At 36.7% G+C, this 16749-nt stretch overlaps 1 protein-coding gene across 2 annotated transcripts in view; it reads right to left on the bottom strand.

Annotated features, from left to right (window-relative positions):
- Positions 1-16749, bottom strand: part of nfkb1 (nuclear factor of kappa light polypeptide gene enhancer in B-cells 1) — a 39253-nt gene that overhangs the window by 9841 nt on the left and 12663 nt on the right. For both annotated transcript variants that reach the window (XM_056262369.1, XM_056262368.1), the window contains 13 exons: positions 15977-16020; positions 15654-15752; positions 11306-11454; positions 11025-11188; positions 8753-8911; positions 7543-7647; positions 5738-5829; positions 4825-4963; positions 4371-4514; positions 4155-4247; positions 3630-3803; positions 3406-3547; positions 3129-3243 (listed from right to left, as the gene is read on the bottom strand). In XM_056262369.1, the coding sequence (XP_056118344.1) occupies positions 3129-3243; positions 3406-3547; positions 3630-3803; positions 4155-4247; positions 4371-4514; positions 4825-4963; positions 5738-5829; positions 7543-7647; positions 8753-8911; positions 11025-11188; positions 11306-11454; positions 15654-15752; positions 15977-16020 (1619 nt within the window). The remainder of the gene's footprint in view (positions 1-3128; positions 3244-3405; positions 3548-3629; positions 3804-4154; positions 4248-4370; positions 4515-4824; positions 4964-5737; positions 5830-7542; positions 7648-8752; positions 8912-11024; positions 11189-11305; positions 11455-15653; positions 15753-15976; positions 16021-16749) is intronic.

The raw sequence follows: 16749 nt of genomic DNA, 5'->3' as shown, positions 1-16749 counted from the left end.
CAGGCAATTTGCCATAGGAAATGTATGGTTTTAAAGCTTTTTGACAGTTATAGCGCCAACTATGGTCCGATCTCCATGAAACTTTGCATGCTTCTTCACCATGTTATGACACATATGCTCACCAATTTTTGTTTAGTTCTGAGTTTTTATTTATGATTTATAGGCTTTTGTGTGTATTTGACACGCCCCTTTTCTAAATGACCCTGTTATAGCCATACGAAAAATGCAAAAGTTCAACTTTTTTTCAATGATTATTGATCTAGAGAGTCCAGAGAATTGTCCTAGACTGGTCTGGTTCCAATCGGGCAAAAATCCAGGGACTAGTTCGCAAAAGTAGGTTTTTAACATATTCGTGAATATTTAATGAACGATTTGATTGACAGCAATGGTTCTAGAGGAAAAGTTGTTCATCCTGAGGAGATCTATCAAATGATATGCATATTTTAGGGATGTGTGCAACACCACGTGATTACAGAGCCGTAAAACTCGTTAGCGCCAACTAGTGGCCAATTTCTTTCAAAACTCTTACAGACCTCTTGGGCCATGAGTCAAACATGTCCGTCGAGTTTCGTTCCGATTGGCCTCCGTTAACCTCGTGTAATAGGTTCTCAAATTCATTGGCCGATGGCGGCCATGTTTTTTGAGTTACGCCAATTTCCTCATACACATACATGGCACCTTGGACCAAGACACTGCATACCAATTTTTAAGTCAATCGGACTAACGGTCAGGTGGTCATAGCCCGATTTAGGTTTTTTGTGTGTTATAGCGCCACCTAGTGTTAGGTCGACGCGATTTTTTTACTGTGACCTCAGATTGAACTCATACACATGTGTTCCAAGATTGGTGAAGATATCTCATTTACTTCTCGAGTTATAGCCATATTAGTAAAATAGGCTCCTTCCACAACGATCATTTTACTCCCCCTAGCGACCGTGAATCGAAAATTCAACTTTTTTTCAATGATTATTGATATTCAGACTCCAGAGAACATGTATGCATTTGTCTGGTTTTGATCGGGCGAAAAACCAGGGACTAGTTCGCAAAAGTAGGTTTTTGACAAAATTCAAAATGGCGGAAAAATTTGCATACCGGAAATGAAATCGGAGATATACGTTTTGTTCTTCAGGCCTCCAGCTTTCCAATGATATAAGACACTTGAGTCTACGACATACGGTTTAGGAGTTATGAGCAGTTTCGCGCAATTGATTGCTGTAGCGCCACCTATAGGCCAATCGGGGTCATACTTTCTGAGGCTCTCCTCGATTTTTGTACTACCATCTGACAAAGTTTCAGAGCTCCAGCACTTACGGTTTGTTCTGCACGATGCGTTTTACGGCAGAAGAATAATAATAATAATAATAATAATAATAATAATAAAAATCAGTACAAATACAATAGGTTTTCAGCACTTCGTGCTTGAACACCTAAATATATAGATTTTAAAAAAAAAACAGCACTGAACCATGAAAATGTACTGTACTTATTAAACATAAAAATATGAATATATTAATTATAGATTGATCATTCACGTTAGTTCATAGTGCAACTAATGTTAAGAGAAACGACTTTAAAATGTAAAAATGTATTCATAAATGTTGAAATTAACAATGAACAATACTTTTAATAACCTTAGTTGGTTAAAAAGGGGACATATCATGAAAGTGCTATAATCGGGTCCCAGGTGCATCTACCAACCCAGAAAACGTGAAAAGTGACAACCCAGTAACTTTGTTTTGGTAAGCCTTTCTTTGCAAGCGTGTCAAAAAAAACAAGCCGATGAGATTTCTCTCCCCTTCTGACGTAGGAAGGGGATCTTATTATAATATTACCGCCCCTTAATCTGCACGTTTCCACCCACGGCGCCGCTGAACACCCACGAAAGCAGTGTAACCAGTTCTAACGCAATGGCAAAAATTCCAGCAAAGCATGCAAACTGGTCTGTCGTTGCTGCAAAGAAGAGCAAGAAATGTCACAGCTGTCTTATAAAGACCTCAGGGAACTGTGTGTCAACTTGTGTACAAGTTAAACATGACGGTACAAGCAAGTCAATGAGATGAATCAATGTAACTCCACAACAACTACATAAATGTATCCACTAACCCTTCAGAAACGTCCAGGTGTGTTTAAAAGTTGCAACCTCTTCCTGAGTCTCTCCGTACGGCTGCACTCCGCTACTGGTTATTTCTGAGAATTTGGATGATTGAAATTACCGTGTTTTGTTATTGCTGGAGTATCCGAAGCTCGTGTAATGGATCGGCCGTCTTCTGAATGGGGGGCGGAGCAGCAGCTCATTTGCATTTAAAGGGACACTCACGAAAAACGGCGAGTTTTTGCTCACACCCAAAAAGGGGCAAATTTGACAAGCTATAATAAATGATCTGGCGGGTATTTTGAGCTGAAATTTCACAGACACATTCTGGGGACACCATAGATTTAAATTACAGCTTGTGAAAAGAGGCATAATATGTCACCTGTAATAAAAGTAATCGGTTATCGCTGCCGATTAATTGGCAAAACCGATCAATCAGTCGACCTCTGTTTATTTCACAAAATATAGTTCTACAAAGCTATTATTATCTGTGAATGAAAGGGTAGGGTCAATTTACCAGCGTTGCTCAGCATGGATAAACCTCACCATGTTACAGCACAGTAAGGCTATTGCAAACAGAAGTCAAGTCTCTACTTCAGAGAAATTTCATGTCTTTGCTTCTCCGGTGAGCACGAGCGGTACACAAGTGGAGCGTTAGCTTGGGCCGTGAGCGACTGAGCAGAGAGCGCACGCACGGAGAGGAACATTGAGCAGAGCAAACTGGGTGCCAGTACAGACTTACCTGCTCAGCCAGTCGCTTCAGAAGCGGTGGCACTCGAAAAGTTACGAAATATTTGAGAGTGAAACCTGAACGCTGAACACTGAGGGGCGGGGTGGCATTTATTTCCGGCCTTTTTTCTCTTTTAGCCAAAAACTGAAAATGCCATTTTCCGCGGCCAAAATTTCAGTGCATCCCTACTAAAATGACTCCTATCATAAAATAAGAATTTGATCATATCACCCACCAATAATCGTGATTTAAATATTGACCAAAATAATAATGATTATGATTTCTGCCATAATCGAGCAGCCCTACCTGGTAAAGATCATTCCTCATGTTGAGTACATCCGCTCCAGGGAGATCAGAGATGACTTGTGCTAGATTTCGCACGGCATCTGCCTGACTGTGGATCACTCCCAGATGTAAACCCCTAAAAACCAAACCCAAATTTTCAGTAAATACATTTTGGGTAAAAAAAAGACAAAACAACATCTGAAATAATTTATTCCCATTTGACGTGTTTTGGTGAGAAGTGGGTAGTTTATGTGAATAGAGCTTCTACAAAGACATGAGGTTGGTTTGTCTGACTTACGTGTCTCCGTTCTCGTCTTGAGTGGTCATGAGGGGGCGCTGTGGAGCCAGAAGCATTCTAGCATCACCGCTTAATGCGTAATGAAAGAGAGCTTGAGCATGTCTTCCAGCTAGCTCAGCCAAATGTGGCTCTAACACACAGCCTGAAAAGAGAAATGCACAAATTTATCCAGAGCCAAGTTTAAAGATTTAGCTGCATTGGCTATACCGGGAAGTCAAACTAACCCGTGGAGTCTAACTCAATATCTTCTGTAGACTGTGTGTCATCACTAGCCACTCCCTGATTCAGGGGAATAGGTTCAGGATGGGCACAGATTCGTACCCCTCCACCTAAAGCAGGATCATCATCTGTATCACTGTCGCTATCCTCTTCACTGTCTTCTACTGGGTCTTGATATGCTAAAAGAGGAAGGAAAACTGAGAAACGGACTTTGCTGCAAGTTCCCCCCCAAATATATATATATTTTTTCTTATAACATTTGTACACTCCCTAGGGGCCAGTAAGATACTTTTATTAAGCAAGGACATATTACATTGATCAAAAGTGATAGGAAAGACATTTACAATAAAACAAAATCCTGAAAAAAAAAAAAAAAACATGTTTTTTTGTTTTTTAGTTAAATAACTGTTTTCACCATCGATAAGAAATGTTTCCTGAGCATTAAATCAGCATATTAGAATGATTTCTGAAGGATCATGTGACACTGAATATGCGATGATGGCAGCTTGATTGACAGCTTGGACACTCACTATGCTTGATGCTTGTCCCGCCTCCTCCCATGCCTGAGAAGTTGTATCCAGGCCCATAATTGTTATAATTTGGATATCCCTGGAAAAAATGCCCTAGAAGACAAAAACATTCAAATATTTTGATCTAAAAGATTTGGCCAACATCAATGCATCAAAGCAGTGCACGGTGGGATATTGAAACGTTTAATTAAAAGGTCCAATGCAATATTGAAGTACCTCCTCCTCCTCCACTGGGACCGCCCCCTGCTGTAGACCCACCCCCTCCTCCTCTAAACATGCCTCCAGCTCCGCCTCCTGCTCCGCTGTAGTCCTGGAAGTTTGGCAGGGTTTTCTGTCTCTTTCTCTGGACCTCTTCTTTGTCTAAAAACAGTTTAAAAGAGAAATTCAGTGGAAAAGTAAACCAGTATATGGGCAGACATTGGACTTTTTACTTAATTGCTATGCAGTAAAAAAACAAACAAAATAGAAGTATTGGCACTTTTGGACCCCAGGGTTCACGACTGGGGACTCTTAAGTATTTTTTAGATTTTTACTTTTGACAATAGACATTTTTTTCTGTCTGCAATTTTTTTCTTAGCTCGCAAAATTGTGGCAAAAATCCTTAAAAAAAAAGAGAGAGTTGATGCTGTGGTTACCATCAAAACTTTTGGGAGATGGGTAAAGACTGTACCTATAATCTGTGGATGGTAAGTGAATGGCTTGGGTTCGCTTGTTTCATTGTCTGACTTCCTCTTGAGCTGCACAAACACAGAGATGGGCTTCTGGAGGTTCTGGTCTCGATATTTAGGCGTCTTGAAGACGATGGCAAACTAAGGGATGGAAATGAAAGGTGGATTATTCATTCTGCCAGAATATTTATTTTATTAATAATAATAATACTATATAATTACAGTCATTTAAAGTCAATATGTAACAGTGACTTTTTTCAGCAAGGATGCATTCAATTTATCAAAAGTGACAGTAACGACATTTATAATGTTACACAATATTTCTATTTCAAATAAACGCTATTCTTTTGAACTTTCTATTTATTAAAGAATCCGTAAAAAGATGCATTAAGGTTTACGAACTTTATGAACTGTTTCCAACACTGATAATAACAAGAAATGTTTCTTGTTAAGCAACTCAGCATATTAGAATGATTTCTGATGGATCATGTGACTGAAGTCTGGAGTAATGATGCTGATCATTCAGCTTTGCCATCACTGGAATAAATTGCATTTTAAAATACATTAAAACAGAAATAAATTATTTTAAATTGTAATAATATTTCACAGTATTACTGCTTTTACTGTATCAAATAAATGCAGCCTTGGTGAGCATAAAATACTTCTTTCAAAAACATTTTAAAAATCCAAAACTTTCAAACAATAGTGTATAAAGAATGTAAATAGGATCAGTTTTGATTCAATGCTGCCTTAATAAATCCTCAATAGCTGTGCTTCTTCTCCAATTATTTATTCCAGAGAAGTTAGGATTTGTCTATAAGAAACAGACTGATGGCATCATCAAACCACAAAGCAAGTCACTAAACATAAAGAATCAGGTTTCGACCAGTAGGGCAGACAAGTTCCTGTGCTGACCTGTCTGTGGACGTCAGTGGGGGAGAAATCCCCATAGGCCTCCCAGGTTAGACCTGAATCATCATCTTCATAAAACCGCACCTGGATGTCATCTGTCACAAAAACAAACAATGACATCACATAAGAGGAAAATTAGAAAATGAAATTACTGTGAACCAACAGGGAAAGAAAGAGGAAACAACGGTCGCCAGACACACAGAAAAATTTGAATATCTCTGTCATCATCATGCAGAACGCTCTTACTTCCTCAAAAGCCCCGATTTAATATAATACAAACTTCACTCAACAGATAAGCACATTACAGACACGTGATCCAGAAACGTTTCAGATGTTCTACGTATCAGTTGGAAATACCATGGTACTTTGAGATATACTGTACCATGATACCAAACAATAAAATAATCATGTAAGACTGTCTTTTTTTATTATTAGGGGGGGGGGGATCGCCAATGCCCCCATAATATGATTCACACAGCAAAACTTGTCATTCAATGCATCACAATACCATAAACGGATCATGACTGAAACTGTGATATGAATCTTATTCCTCATTTTAAAACACTCCAGAGCTTGTTGTCAATGTTTCAGAGGATTTAGTGGGTAGTAATGGTGAACACTGTTGATTTTGTGTTTCAGGTTCAACCAGAAACAGACTGATCATCTTTTTATCATAATATAATTTGTCCATGAAGAGACGTCTTCTTTGTGAGCAAGGTGAGGATAATATGAGAGAAGGGAAATGGCGGGTAGGTCGTTGAAAACCTGACGTAAAGCTAACTTTCTCCTACCCCCGAATTTGCATATGAAATGGGGAATTCCCTACAGCTGGAAATCTGCAGTGAAAACTTCCTTCAAGAGTGCAGGGCGTCCAAAATCTACAACTAGAGAACAAGGTGGCGTATCACCTGTAGGTTAAAAGCTAGAACTGTTTGAGGGAGGTTTCATTCAGAAAACTTTACAAAATGGCTTTTTCAAATGTTCCTGATCCTAAAAGCATCCACATTCACACCTTTACATCCCTTTCTCCGTAAGTCGAGGATTCTTGCACCAAAAACAGTCACTTCAAAAGACCATTCTCTCGTTCTGACCCTTAGCAAAGTCCCTTTTAAAACAAGTCAGATCCCTCGGCGGCCATCTTGGTAATGCCCCGGGCAACTATTTACAGTCATACAAGTATAGCTCATGTCTACTTTAATGGCAAAAGACGGTATTACATTTAAATGACATTTCAAATGAGGAATAAAATCAGACAACAATAGGCTCATAATCTACGCTTCTTTGGTTGAAATCATGCAAATTGTTTGCATTATTCAAGCTGGTCTAGCTAATTCAAGTTCAAGAGTAAAACAAACAGGTTATGGCTCTATCAAAAAGGCGATTGGCTCTTTAAACCATAAGGTGGGACTTCCAGTCCTTTATTAAAAAGCTGATTTGCTCTTTTTTTCAGTGTTTTTTTATTAATTTCTCATTTTTTTTAAAAGACCTTATTAACCCCAAACTTTCAAACAGTAGTGTATATGCAAATGATCTTTATGACTGGCTAAACTCTGCAAGGGAAATAATAAGAATGGCCAAGTTGCTGTACAGGAATTGCTAATGCAATTGTCTATGTTAATTTGATCATGGTTGTGATGTCACAACCACAGTAATTGCTGAATAACTCTTTAAGATCTCCATTGTAAATGTTACAATTTCAAAGTGGCAAGGAAAAAAAATCTGTTTTTCATTATAAGCCATTAATTCTGTCCAGCAATAACAGACAGGCAGAGCATGCCATGATGACCGTTATGATATTGCTTTCTGACCTTTCTGGACTTTGTCACATAGCAGATAGACCTCCTCTCCTCCTGTCACACAGCCGGCAGTTCGATCCATCCGCACTATCTTCAGATTGGACGCATTTGGGGCTTCTAAAAAGCAACAAGAGATACAGGGGTGTTAGAAATTAAAAAGATGTTTTTTGTGGAGTTTCCTTATTTTTCCTTTTTATTTTATTTTTTACTCTGACAGCACTGAGAGAGTAGAAATTGGCAGAGATTATCAGAAAAAGGAGGGGAAATTGAAAGTGTAGGCTTAGTTTCAGGGAGGAAGCAATACCCTACAGTTCTCTGCCAGAGAGCGAGAGAGACAGAATAAGAAAAAGAGAATGAGACTGAAAGTGAGACCTAATAACAATCATTAGCCCCAAACTCAAAATCATGTGACCACCACGTTGACAGAAACTACTGGGACAAAGAAGAGAAAGAAAAGCGTTTGTCGCTAAATTATACATATTGGGCTAAAGGCTATGATTTCTAATGACTATGAATTAGGGTTATTATAGTTAACTAAAATTAACACTAAAACCGTTAAATAAAACTATTTTGTTACTTGAAATAAAATAAACGTTCACTGAAATAAAATAAAATATAACATTTCAGCTAGTTTCCAAGGTAACATTTCTCATTTTCAATTAGTTTAACTAGATGTGCTAAAATAACTCAAATAAAAAAATAAACACTATAAAAAAGAAAAATGAATAAAAATGACAAAAAACACATTAATAAAAATGGAAAATATAAAAATAAAAACTAATTAAGAATGTTAATAAAATCTGTAACACTGCACAATAAGGTTTCATTTGTTAACTTTAGTTAACTACATAGTTAACATGAACAATTAACAATACTTACAGTATTTATCAATCTTAATGTTACTTTCAACATTTACGAATACATTTTTAAAATCAAAAGTTGTATCTGTAAACATTAAGCATGCACTGTGAACTAACATGAACAAACAATGAGCAATTGTACTTTTATAAACAAACATTAACAAATGAATAAATGCTGTACAAAAAAACAACACCACATTGCTCCTTGTTAGTTCATGTTAGCTAATGCATTTACTCATTTTAACAAATGAGACCTTATTAAGTGTTGACAAAGACTATAATTGTATCTCAATGATACTAAAATAGGACTGCTGTGAATGCTTCTGATTGACACAGTCCGCATCAAGAAGGATGATACTCACTGCTGTCAAAGATGGGGTCGGAAATGACCGGATCCAGTCTGCGGGAGAACCCTCCATCACTGTCGGGCAGGAAGGCTGTGAACATGAGCCGGACCACACTCAGGTCCATCTCCTTCGACTGATTATTGGCTGCAGTGCTAATCAGGGTCCTCTCAGGTTCTGAAATACATGTACACACAGTCACAATGTGCTGAACACTTCAAGCATTCTTAAAAAGAATCATTCATCTCTTTCTGTTGACCAGAGTATTTTCAGATCATCAGGAGACATGACAAATCCTATTTAAATCCATAGGACCACCGCCCTCGGACCAAACAGGGGTTCATTTTCTTTGTACAAAGTGACAAGTGTTCGCTTCTTGTGGAGTTTAAACCTACAACCTTTCGGATACTATTCCAGATCTTCAACCATTAAGCTAGAACAACCATAAGCAATATCAGGACTCAATAATACGTTTAGTCACTTGTATTTTTGGGTTGAAAAGTACAAACCACCAGTCAGTAACAATGGTCACACTGCATGCCATCAACTTCCTGCAAAAATGTATTTATGTTTATGTATTTACACTACAGGTTAAAAATTTGGGGTTGGTAATATTAATGTTTTTGAACAAAGTATTTTATGCTCACCAAGGCTGCATTTATTTGATCTAAAATACTGTAAAAAAAAAAAAAAAAAAAAAATATTGTGACATATTATTACAATTTAAAATAGCTGTTTTCTATTTTAATATATTTCAAATTTTATTTTTGTGATGGCTAAGCTGAATTTTCAGCATCATTACTCCAGGCTTCAGCGTGAGTGTCACATGATCCTTCAGAATGTATTCTAATATGATGACTTGGTGCTAAAGAAACATTCTGAAAACAATTGTGCTGCTAAATATTTTTGTGGAAATCGTGATGCATTTTTTCTTTGATAAATATTACGTTTAAAAGAGCAACATTTATCTGAAATAGAAATCATATGTAACATACATGTATTTACCGACACTTTGCTGAATAAAGTATTAACAACAATGTTTTTTTTTTTTAACTGGCCAAAATGTTTTGCACTGTAAATGTAAAAATACATCTAAATACTAAAAATACAACAATAACATTTATAGGGCTGGTCCGAATACCATTTTTTGAGCTTCGAAGCTTCGGTAGTAATGAACATCGAATATTCGAAGCTTCGGAATCTCTATATGTCTGTCTGTCCGTTTGCATTTTGATTATTTCGAGAACCGTTCATCCAAACGACTTCACAAGGAGTGCAGTGACGTATTTGGTGCAATATAGATAGACAGGCGAGACGCGACACGTTCAGAATGAATAAACTTTTAATAAACTACAGAACACCGCGAGCAGGGCTTATATGCTCCGAGAACGGACACTGCACGCTCTAGTGATATAAAACACACACACAGGTCAGTTAATTTAAGCAATATTTTTAATAAGGTAGTCTAATATTTTTCTCACTAACAAATTACTGACAAAGTAGGGTAGATTTAAATAAAGAAGCGGCGCGCCTCACGCGAGCAGGGCTTATATGTTCCGAGAATGGACACTGCACTAGTGATATAAAACACACACACAGGTCTTTTAACTTAAGCAATATTTTTAATAAGGTATAGCCTTATAATATTCTCACTGACAAAGTAGGGTAGATTTAAATAAATAAAAACGAAATGCGCGTAAACTCCGCTGTTCTGCGCTCTAGCTAGAGAATACTCCCTTTGCAGGAACAGGTTTAGTAGTCCAAGAAGAAGCAAATTATATTTATTAAGTAGCTATAACGAAGTGGTAACGCTTCCTTTTACAGTCCTGTTACCCATGTACTTACTATGTACTTATTATAGTAATTATAATTACTGGGTAATAACTAGGTACTACCCCTAACCCATGTACTTACCTTATATTAGCCAGTACTTTCTAGGTAAGTACACTGTAAGTACACGTAAGTACTGTACTGTAAAAGGAAGCGTTACCAACGAAGTTATATGTTAAGTATTATATTTCACCAGATTTTATAGTGTAAAACGTATTCAAGCGCGAATGAGAACCGTTTTGAGGGGCATGCCAGGTGTGAAAAAAAAAAAAAACACACACACACAAAATAAAACGAATATTCGAATGTCACATTTTCAAATCGAATACCAACCCACCAAACATATATTCGAATATTCGGGTCCAGCCCTAAACATTTATAATTCTTTTTGGTGGCGTCCTAACTAGAATATGGATGGACGGACACACACACACACACACACACACACACAGACACACACCTGCGAGTTCTCTGGGTATGCGAACTTCTCCTTGTAGGGCATCTATGTCAGGATTGATGAATATTCCGTAGTTATATCCCATCCTGTAGGCCTCAATCATCCTCTCCTCCAAAATTTTACTCACGTTCTTCTTTGTCACGTGCAAAATGCCCAAGTTAGGAAAACTGTGAAACAAGTGCAAGTGGATATTAATTATGACCATTATCATTGCATGTACCAAAAGTGTTGTTGCTCAGAAAGAGGTATTTTGAACCCCTGGATGTTGAGGAATAAATTCAGACCTGATACTTGAGTCTTTGGGCTGCAAATCGGCAATGCAGATTCCTTTATCGCACTGTTTGCCCACCAGACTGTGAGCATGAAGATGGGGCTCCGTAGAGTTGGTCACCAGCTGAACAACCACTCGTGCTGCTCCCTGGTAGTTACAGATCTGTTGTCCCACAAACAAACAGAAAAGAATGACAAAATACAGTTTTTAAAAAAACACCGTTTCAGATCAAAATCTGCAAAAAATGTGCCACTTTGCCATAATAATCGTCTGCATCATCATTTATCAATAAAAACAATTACTGATCATTATCATTATTTATATAAAAAACAATTTAAATAATTTATTGTGAAATAACAATAATAATCACGTATTTAAATAAAACTATTATTATTATTATTATTGATAGATTATTGTGATTATCAATTCACAATAAATAATATAATAATTTATATAATTTATTGTGAAATAATAATAAGCATCCTCACTATCCATTTATAAAACAATTATTATTGATCGATTAATAACTGATCCATTGACAATTATTATTATTATCTTATAATAAATAAAATAATGTATCATTTAACGTAGAAATAACAACAATAATAATAATCTTATCAACAAACAATCAAACAAATATCAAAAATGTTATTATTTTAAAATAATATATTAATTTATTGTGAAATAATAATAATAAATCATGTATAATTAAAAATATTATCATCAATAGATTATTGTCCTTATTTCAGAATAAATAATATAATCATTTATATAATTTTGTAAAAGAATAATCATTGATACGTTTGACAATTATCTAAATTATATCATTTAATGTAATAATATCACCATCATCTAATCAATTTAAAGCGGTTTATAAATTAATATTATTTTACAATAACAACTTATTGTGAAATAATATAACAATAGTTTTTTTTGTGATATTTTTGTCTTTATTATTATTATTAAACAATCAAATAGTACTATATTATATACTAAAATTACTATTCATTCATGGGTATATACAATTTGAAGCCTTTGTGTAGCAGTTCGGCAAATACTGTTCAGAAAGTCAAACCAGAAGATATATTAATGGCAGAGGAATGTCACAGGTATGCTAATCTCATTTCGGTGGGGGAAAACCCTGCATTCACAGGGAAAGTGGGCGGACCATTTGTGGACTTTTCCACAACATAATTTGGCCATTCTTATCAACACCGTCCTTAATAAACACACAGACAAGTTCAAATGAAAACAAAAGAGTGTCATGGTGGCTTGAATAACAAGTAAATCCCAAACATTGATAAGAAAAGACTTTAAAATCATCTCTTCTTGACTCATATGCCGGGGTGTGTGGTTTGACTGCTTATAGGCCGAGTTCAAATGTGGCTTATAAGACACTTTCTCTGGGAAGAAATGACTCATGCACATAGAAATATCAACCCCCAGAAAAAAAATACCCAGAGAATATCAAAGAACATAAACGCAAGCCCCTCTAGAAAGATCGTTTGACGATATCATGAAAGCACTGATGCCACACATAAAAAACATACATGTGTGCGAATACGTAAATAATTATTCTCCATTTCGCCTTCTCAGATCCGGCTGAGAGTCAAACAAAACTGAAGACAGCTGAGCTGAGCAGTTGATGTGCAATATGGGCAACAGCTGAGCTAATTTTCTCTTCATCAACACGGAAATCCCTTCAATAAATCTGTAGGATGTACAATGTACATAATAGAGCGAGAAAATTAATAGTAGACCACAAATTAAATCAACATTATAAACATAGGGAATTCCAGCGCATGTGTTAAAGGGTTAGTTCACCCAAAAATGAAAATTATGTCATTAATGACTCACCCTCATGTCGTTCAAAGCACATAAAGACCTCTGTTCATCTTCGGAAACACAGTTTAAGATATTTTAGATTTAGTCCGAGAGTTTTCTGTCCCTCCATTGAAAACGTATGTACGGTATACTGTCCTTGTCCAGAAAGGAAATAAAGACATCATCAAAGTAGTCCATGTGACATCAGTGGGTTAGTTAGAATGTTTTGAAGCATCGAAAATACATTTTGGTCCAAAAATAACAAAAACTACGACTTTATTCAGCATTGTATTGTCTTCCGGTTCTGTAGTTAATCTGCGTTCAGTGACGCTGCTGACGTAAGACGCTGCTGACGTGTATCTGGTGCGTCCGTGTATTCGGGTTCAAATAAATATGGCTGGGCAAAAAAATGCAAGTCTTCCTCTGTCGAAATCCTTAGACATGTTTGCGAAGATTGTTTTGTTTACAGCGTGCGTCTCCCTCAGACTGTAAACAAAGCTCAGGCGCACGAGATAACACGTCAGCAGCGTCTTACGTCAGCAGCGTCACTGAACGCAGATCCACAACAGAACCGGAAGACAATACAATGCTGAATAAAGTCGTAGTTTTTGTTATTTTTGGACCAAAATGTATTTTCGATGCTTCAAAACATTCTAACTAACCCACTGATGTCACATGGACTACTTTGATGATGTCTTTATTTCCTTTCTGGACAAGGACAGTATACCGTATACATTTTCAATGGAGGGACAGAAAGCTCTCGGACTAAATCTAAGATATCTTAAACTGTGTTCCGAAGATGAACGGAGGTCTTACGGGCTTGGAATGACATGAGGGTGAGTCATTAATGACATAATTTTCATTTTTGGGTGAACTAACCCTTTAAGATTACCAAAACCGGCAGATTTAAAACAACAGACTATTGCATGCTATGTAGAGAGAGGTAGTGGATACAGTGGTAAATTTCCATAGTTGAAAAGTTTTAAAGAGGTTATATCATGCCCTTTTACAAATTCTTGATTTTGTTTTGAGGTCTAATAGAAAAGGTTTTCATGCTTGTATGTTCAAAAAACATTGTTTTTCACGTATTTGTCATTGTTGCAGCACCTCTCTTCCCAGTCTGTCAGTAACGCTCCATTTAGTTGCGGTCTCTATGAAGCCCCTCCTTCCTAAAATCGCAATGTGCTTTGATTGGTCGGTTGGACCAGTGTGTTGTGATTGGTCAACCGATTTGAGCATGTTTTGGCAGTCACGCCCCTTTACCATATACAACATCAATGCATACCAAATAAAGTTGATCTGATCAATAATTTGGAGTCCCAGTAAAGCCCACACTTACTCGGAGGTGTATGTGCAAAGTACACACACACACACACACACACACACACACACACACACACACACACACACACACACACACACACACACACACACACACACACACACACACACACACACACACACACACACACACACACACACACACACACACACACACACACACACACACACACCTCTTTAATGTGTGCTTGTATGTGTTACATGTCAGAGTGTGTTGGGGCGAGAGAGGGGGCGAGATATCCCATCTCTGACGCTACATTACAGAGAACAATTCTTCCCACTAATTACCCCAGTGACACACTGAGGAAATTCCCAAACAGACTGTCGTCATGAAGGAGAACATGATCACAGAACAAAGTCCTTCTTTCATTTCTCCCCTCTCTTTCCTTGTTTTGTTTCACTCACTTTCGAAACCTTGACCTCAAAATAACTGTCCTGGTACAGACAGGCAAGTTGTTAGAAAAAAGCAGCTACTATTTTTAGCCGAGTGCTCCAGCTAATATTGCATCATTTGGATTTATCACTTGATGAAAGAGCCGCCATGTCAGACAGCGCTCTCTCTCTCTAGATCTCAAACCTATGCAAACTAGATATGCATTTCCTGAAGGAAATACCAGCACTTAAAAGCTTGTAAAAAAAGTATTTAGACAAAAATGTCATTATTTACTCATTGTCATGACGTAAACTTTCTTCTGTAGACCACAAGAAGATATTAGGTAGGATGTTCATGCTGCTCTTTCATACAATGAACGTAATTGGTTGTCAGTGTCAACCTCAAAAATGTAACATTTTTCAGAAAGTTCAAAAGGACAGCATTTATTTGAAATAGAAATGTAAAACTATAAATGTCTTTACTGTCACTTTTTATTCATTTAATGCATCCTTGCTGATTATAAGTATAAGTAAAAGTAAATAAAATAAGTATAAGTATAAGTAAATAAAATCTTACTGACCCAAAAAATATTAAACGGTAGTGTAAGTCAAAGGGAGATTTTTAATCTTTATTTTTTTATTTATTCAAGATGATAAAGTCTGCCAAGACCACAAATAAATAACAGCCTACTCAGCTTGATTAGCAGTGGAGAAATAAAATAGCACAACATAGGTTTATCCTGTCAATCAAAACAGAAGAAACTGTAAGAGAATGGTTTGTTTATTGCAAAGCATCAGCAGAGCTCTAACTGGTTGAACCATACCTTCACTTGTGGGTAAGATTTCCTGTTCTTCTCGCTGGAGGCCCCTGGGAGTCCTCCATGGGAAGGGCCTTCACATCCATAGCGGAACCTGAAGCCCCTCTGGAGATGACAACGTCAGAATTAATGTTGTGCTATACTGAGTTTGTTATTGCCACTGCCTGTTGCCAGAGTTACCAGTCTCTTCTGAACCTTTGTGCCATTACACAGTTAAAAACATGTTAGGAAAAACACTTGAAGCAGCAAGAAAACATTTCAGTGGTGATGTTTTTTGACTAGTTTAAATCATTTAACAAGAGCATTTGCCAAAATATTATGTGCATTACCTGTTTTGGTTGTTCGATGATTCGCAGACAAGGTCCGTCGACTGCAAAAGGAAAGATGTAAAAAACTTTAATGAACTGTAAAATGAAAATTCCCTAATTTGTTCTCTTAATATTCCACTCTGCAGACCTTCTTAAATATCTTTATATATGCTGGATCATAAATGGTTTTGAAACACAACCAACTCCGTTAAGCATCATTGATGCCAAAAATGATTTGGCACATCTGAATGCGTCATATTTCAAATGAAATTTAAAACTTGTAAGCTGCAGCAAAAACAACATCTTAAATATCAGTGTGTTCATCGCACAAAGCAATCACATGGCAAAGGGGTGGCGTGAACATTGAGTCAAATATCTCTTTTTGTGTTTCATGGTAGAAAGGAATGACATTCTTCAAAATATCTTCTTTTGTGTGTGTTCATACAGGTTTGGAACAACTTGAGAGTGAGTAAATCATGACAGAATTTTCATTTTTTGGGTGAACTATCCCTTTAAGGATGAACTAAGTTGTCATGTTTGCGTAGTTATTGCAGATTCTGAGATTTAATTTTTAGACAGTTGCATAAACTACCATTCAAAAGTTTGGGGTCAGTGAAATTGTTTTTGAAAGAAATTAATACTTTTATTCTGACAGCAAGGGAGCATTAAATTGATTAACAGTGACAGTAAAGAATGTTACAAAAAGTTCTTGTGCACTTTCTATTCATTACAGAACCCCGAAAAAGATACGTCACGGTTTCCACACAAATATAAATCAATTTTTAATCATCAAT

This window comes from Rhinichthys klamathensis, unplaced genomic scaffold, assembly GCF_029890125.1.
Source record: "Rhinichthys klamathensis goyatoka isolate OS25496 unplaced genomic scaffold, OSU_Roscu_1.1 h1tg000192l_1, whole genome shotgun sequence".
NCBI lineage: Eukaryota > Metazoa > Chordata > Actinopteri > Cypriniformes > Leuciscidae > Rhinichthys > Rhinichthys klamathensis.
This window is presented reverse-complemented; position numbering and strand designations above follow the sequence as displayed.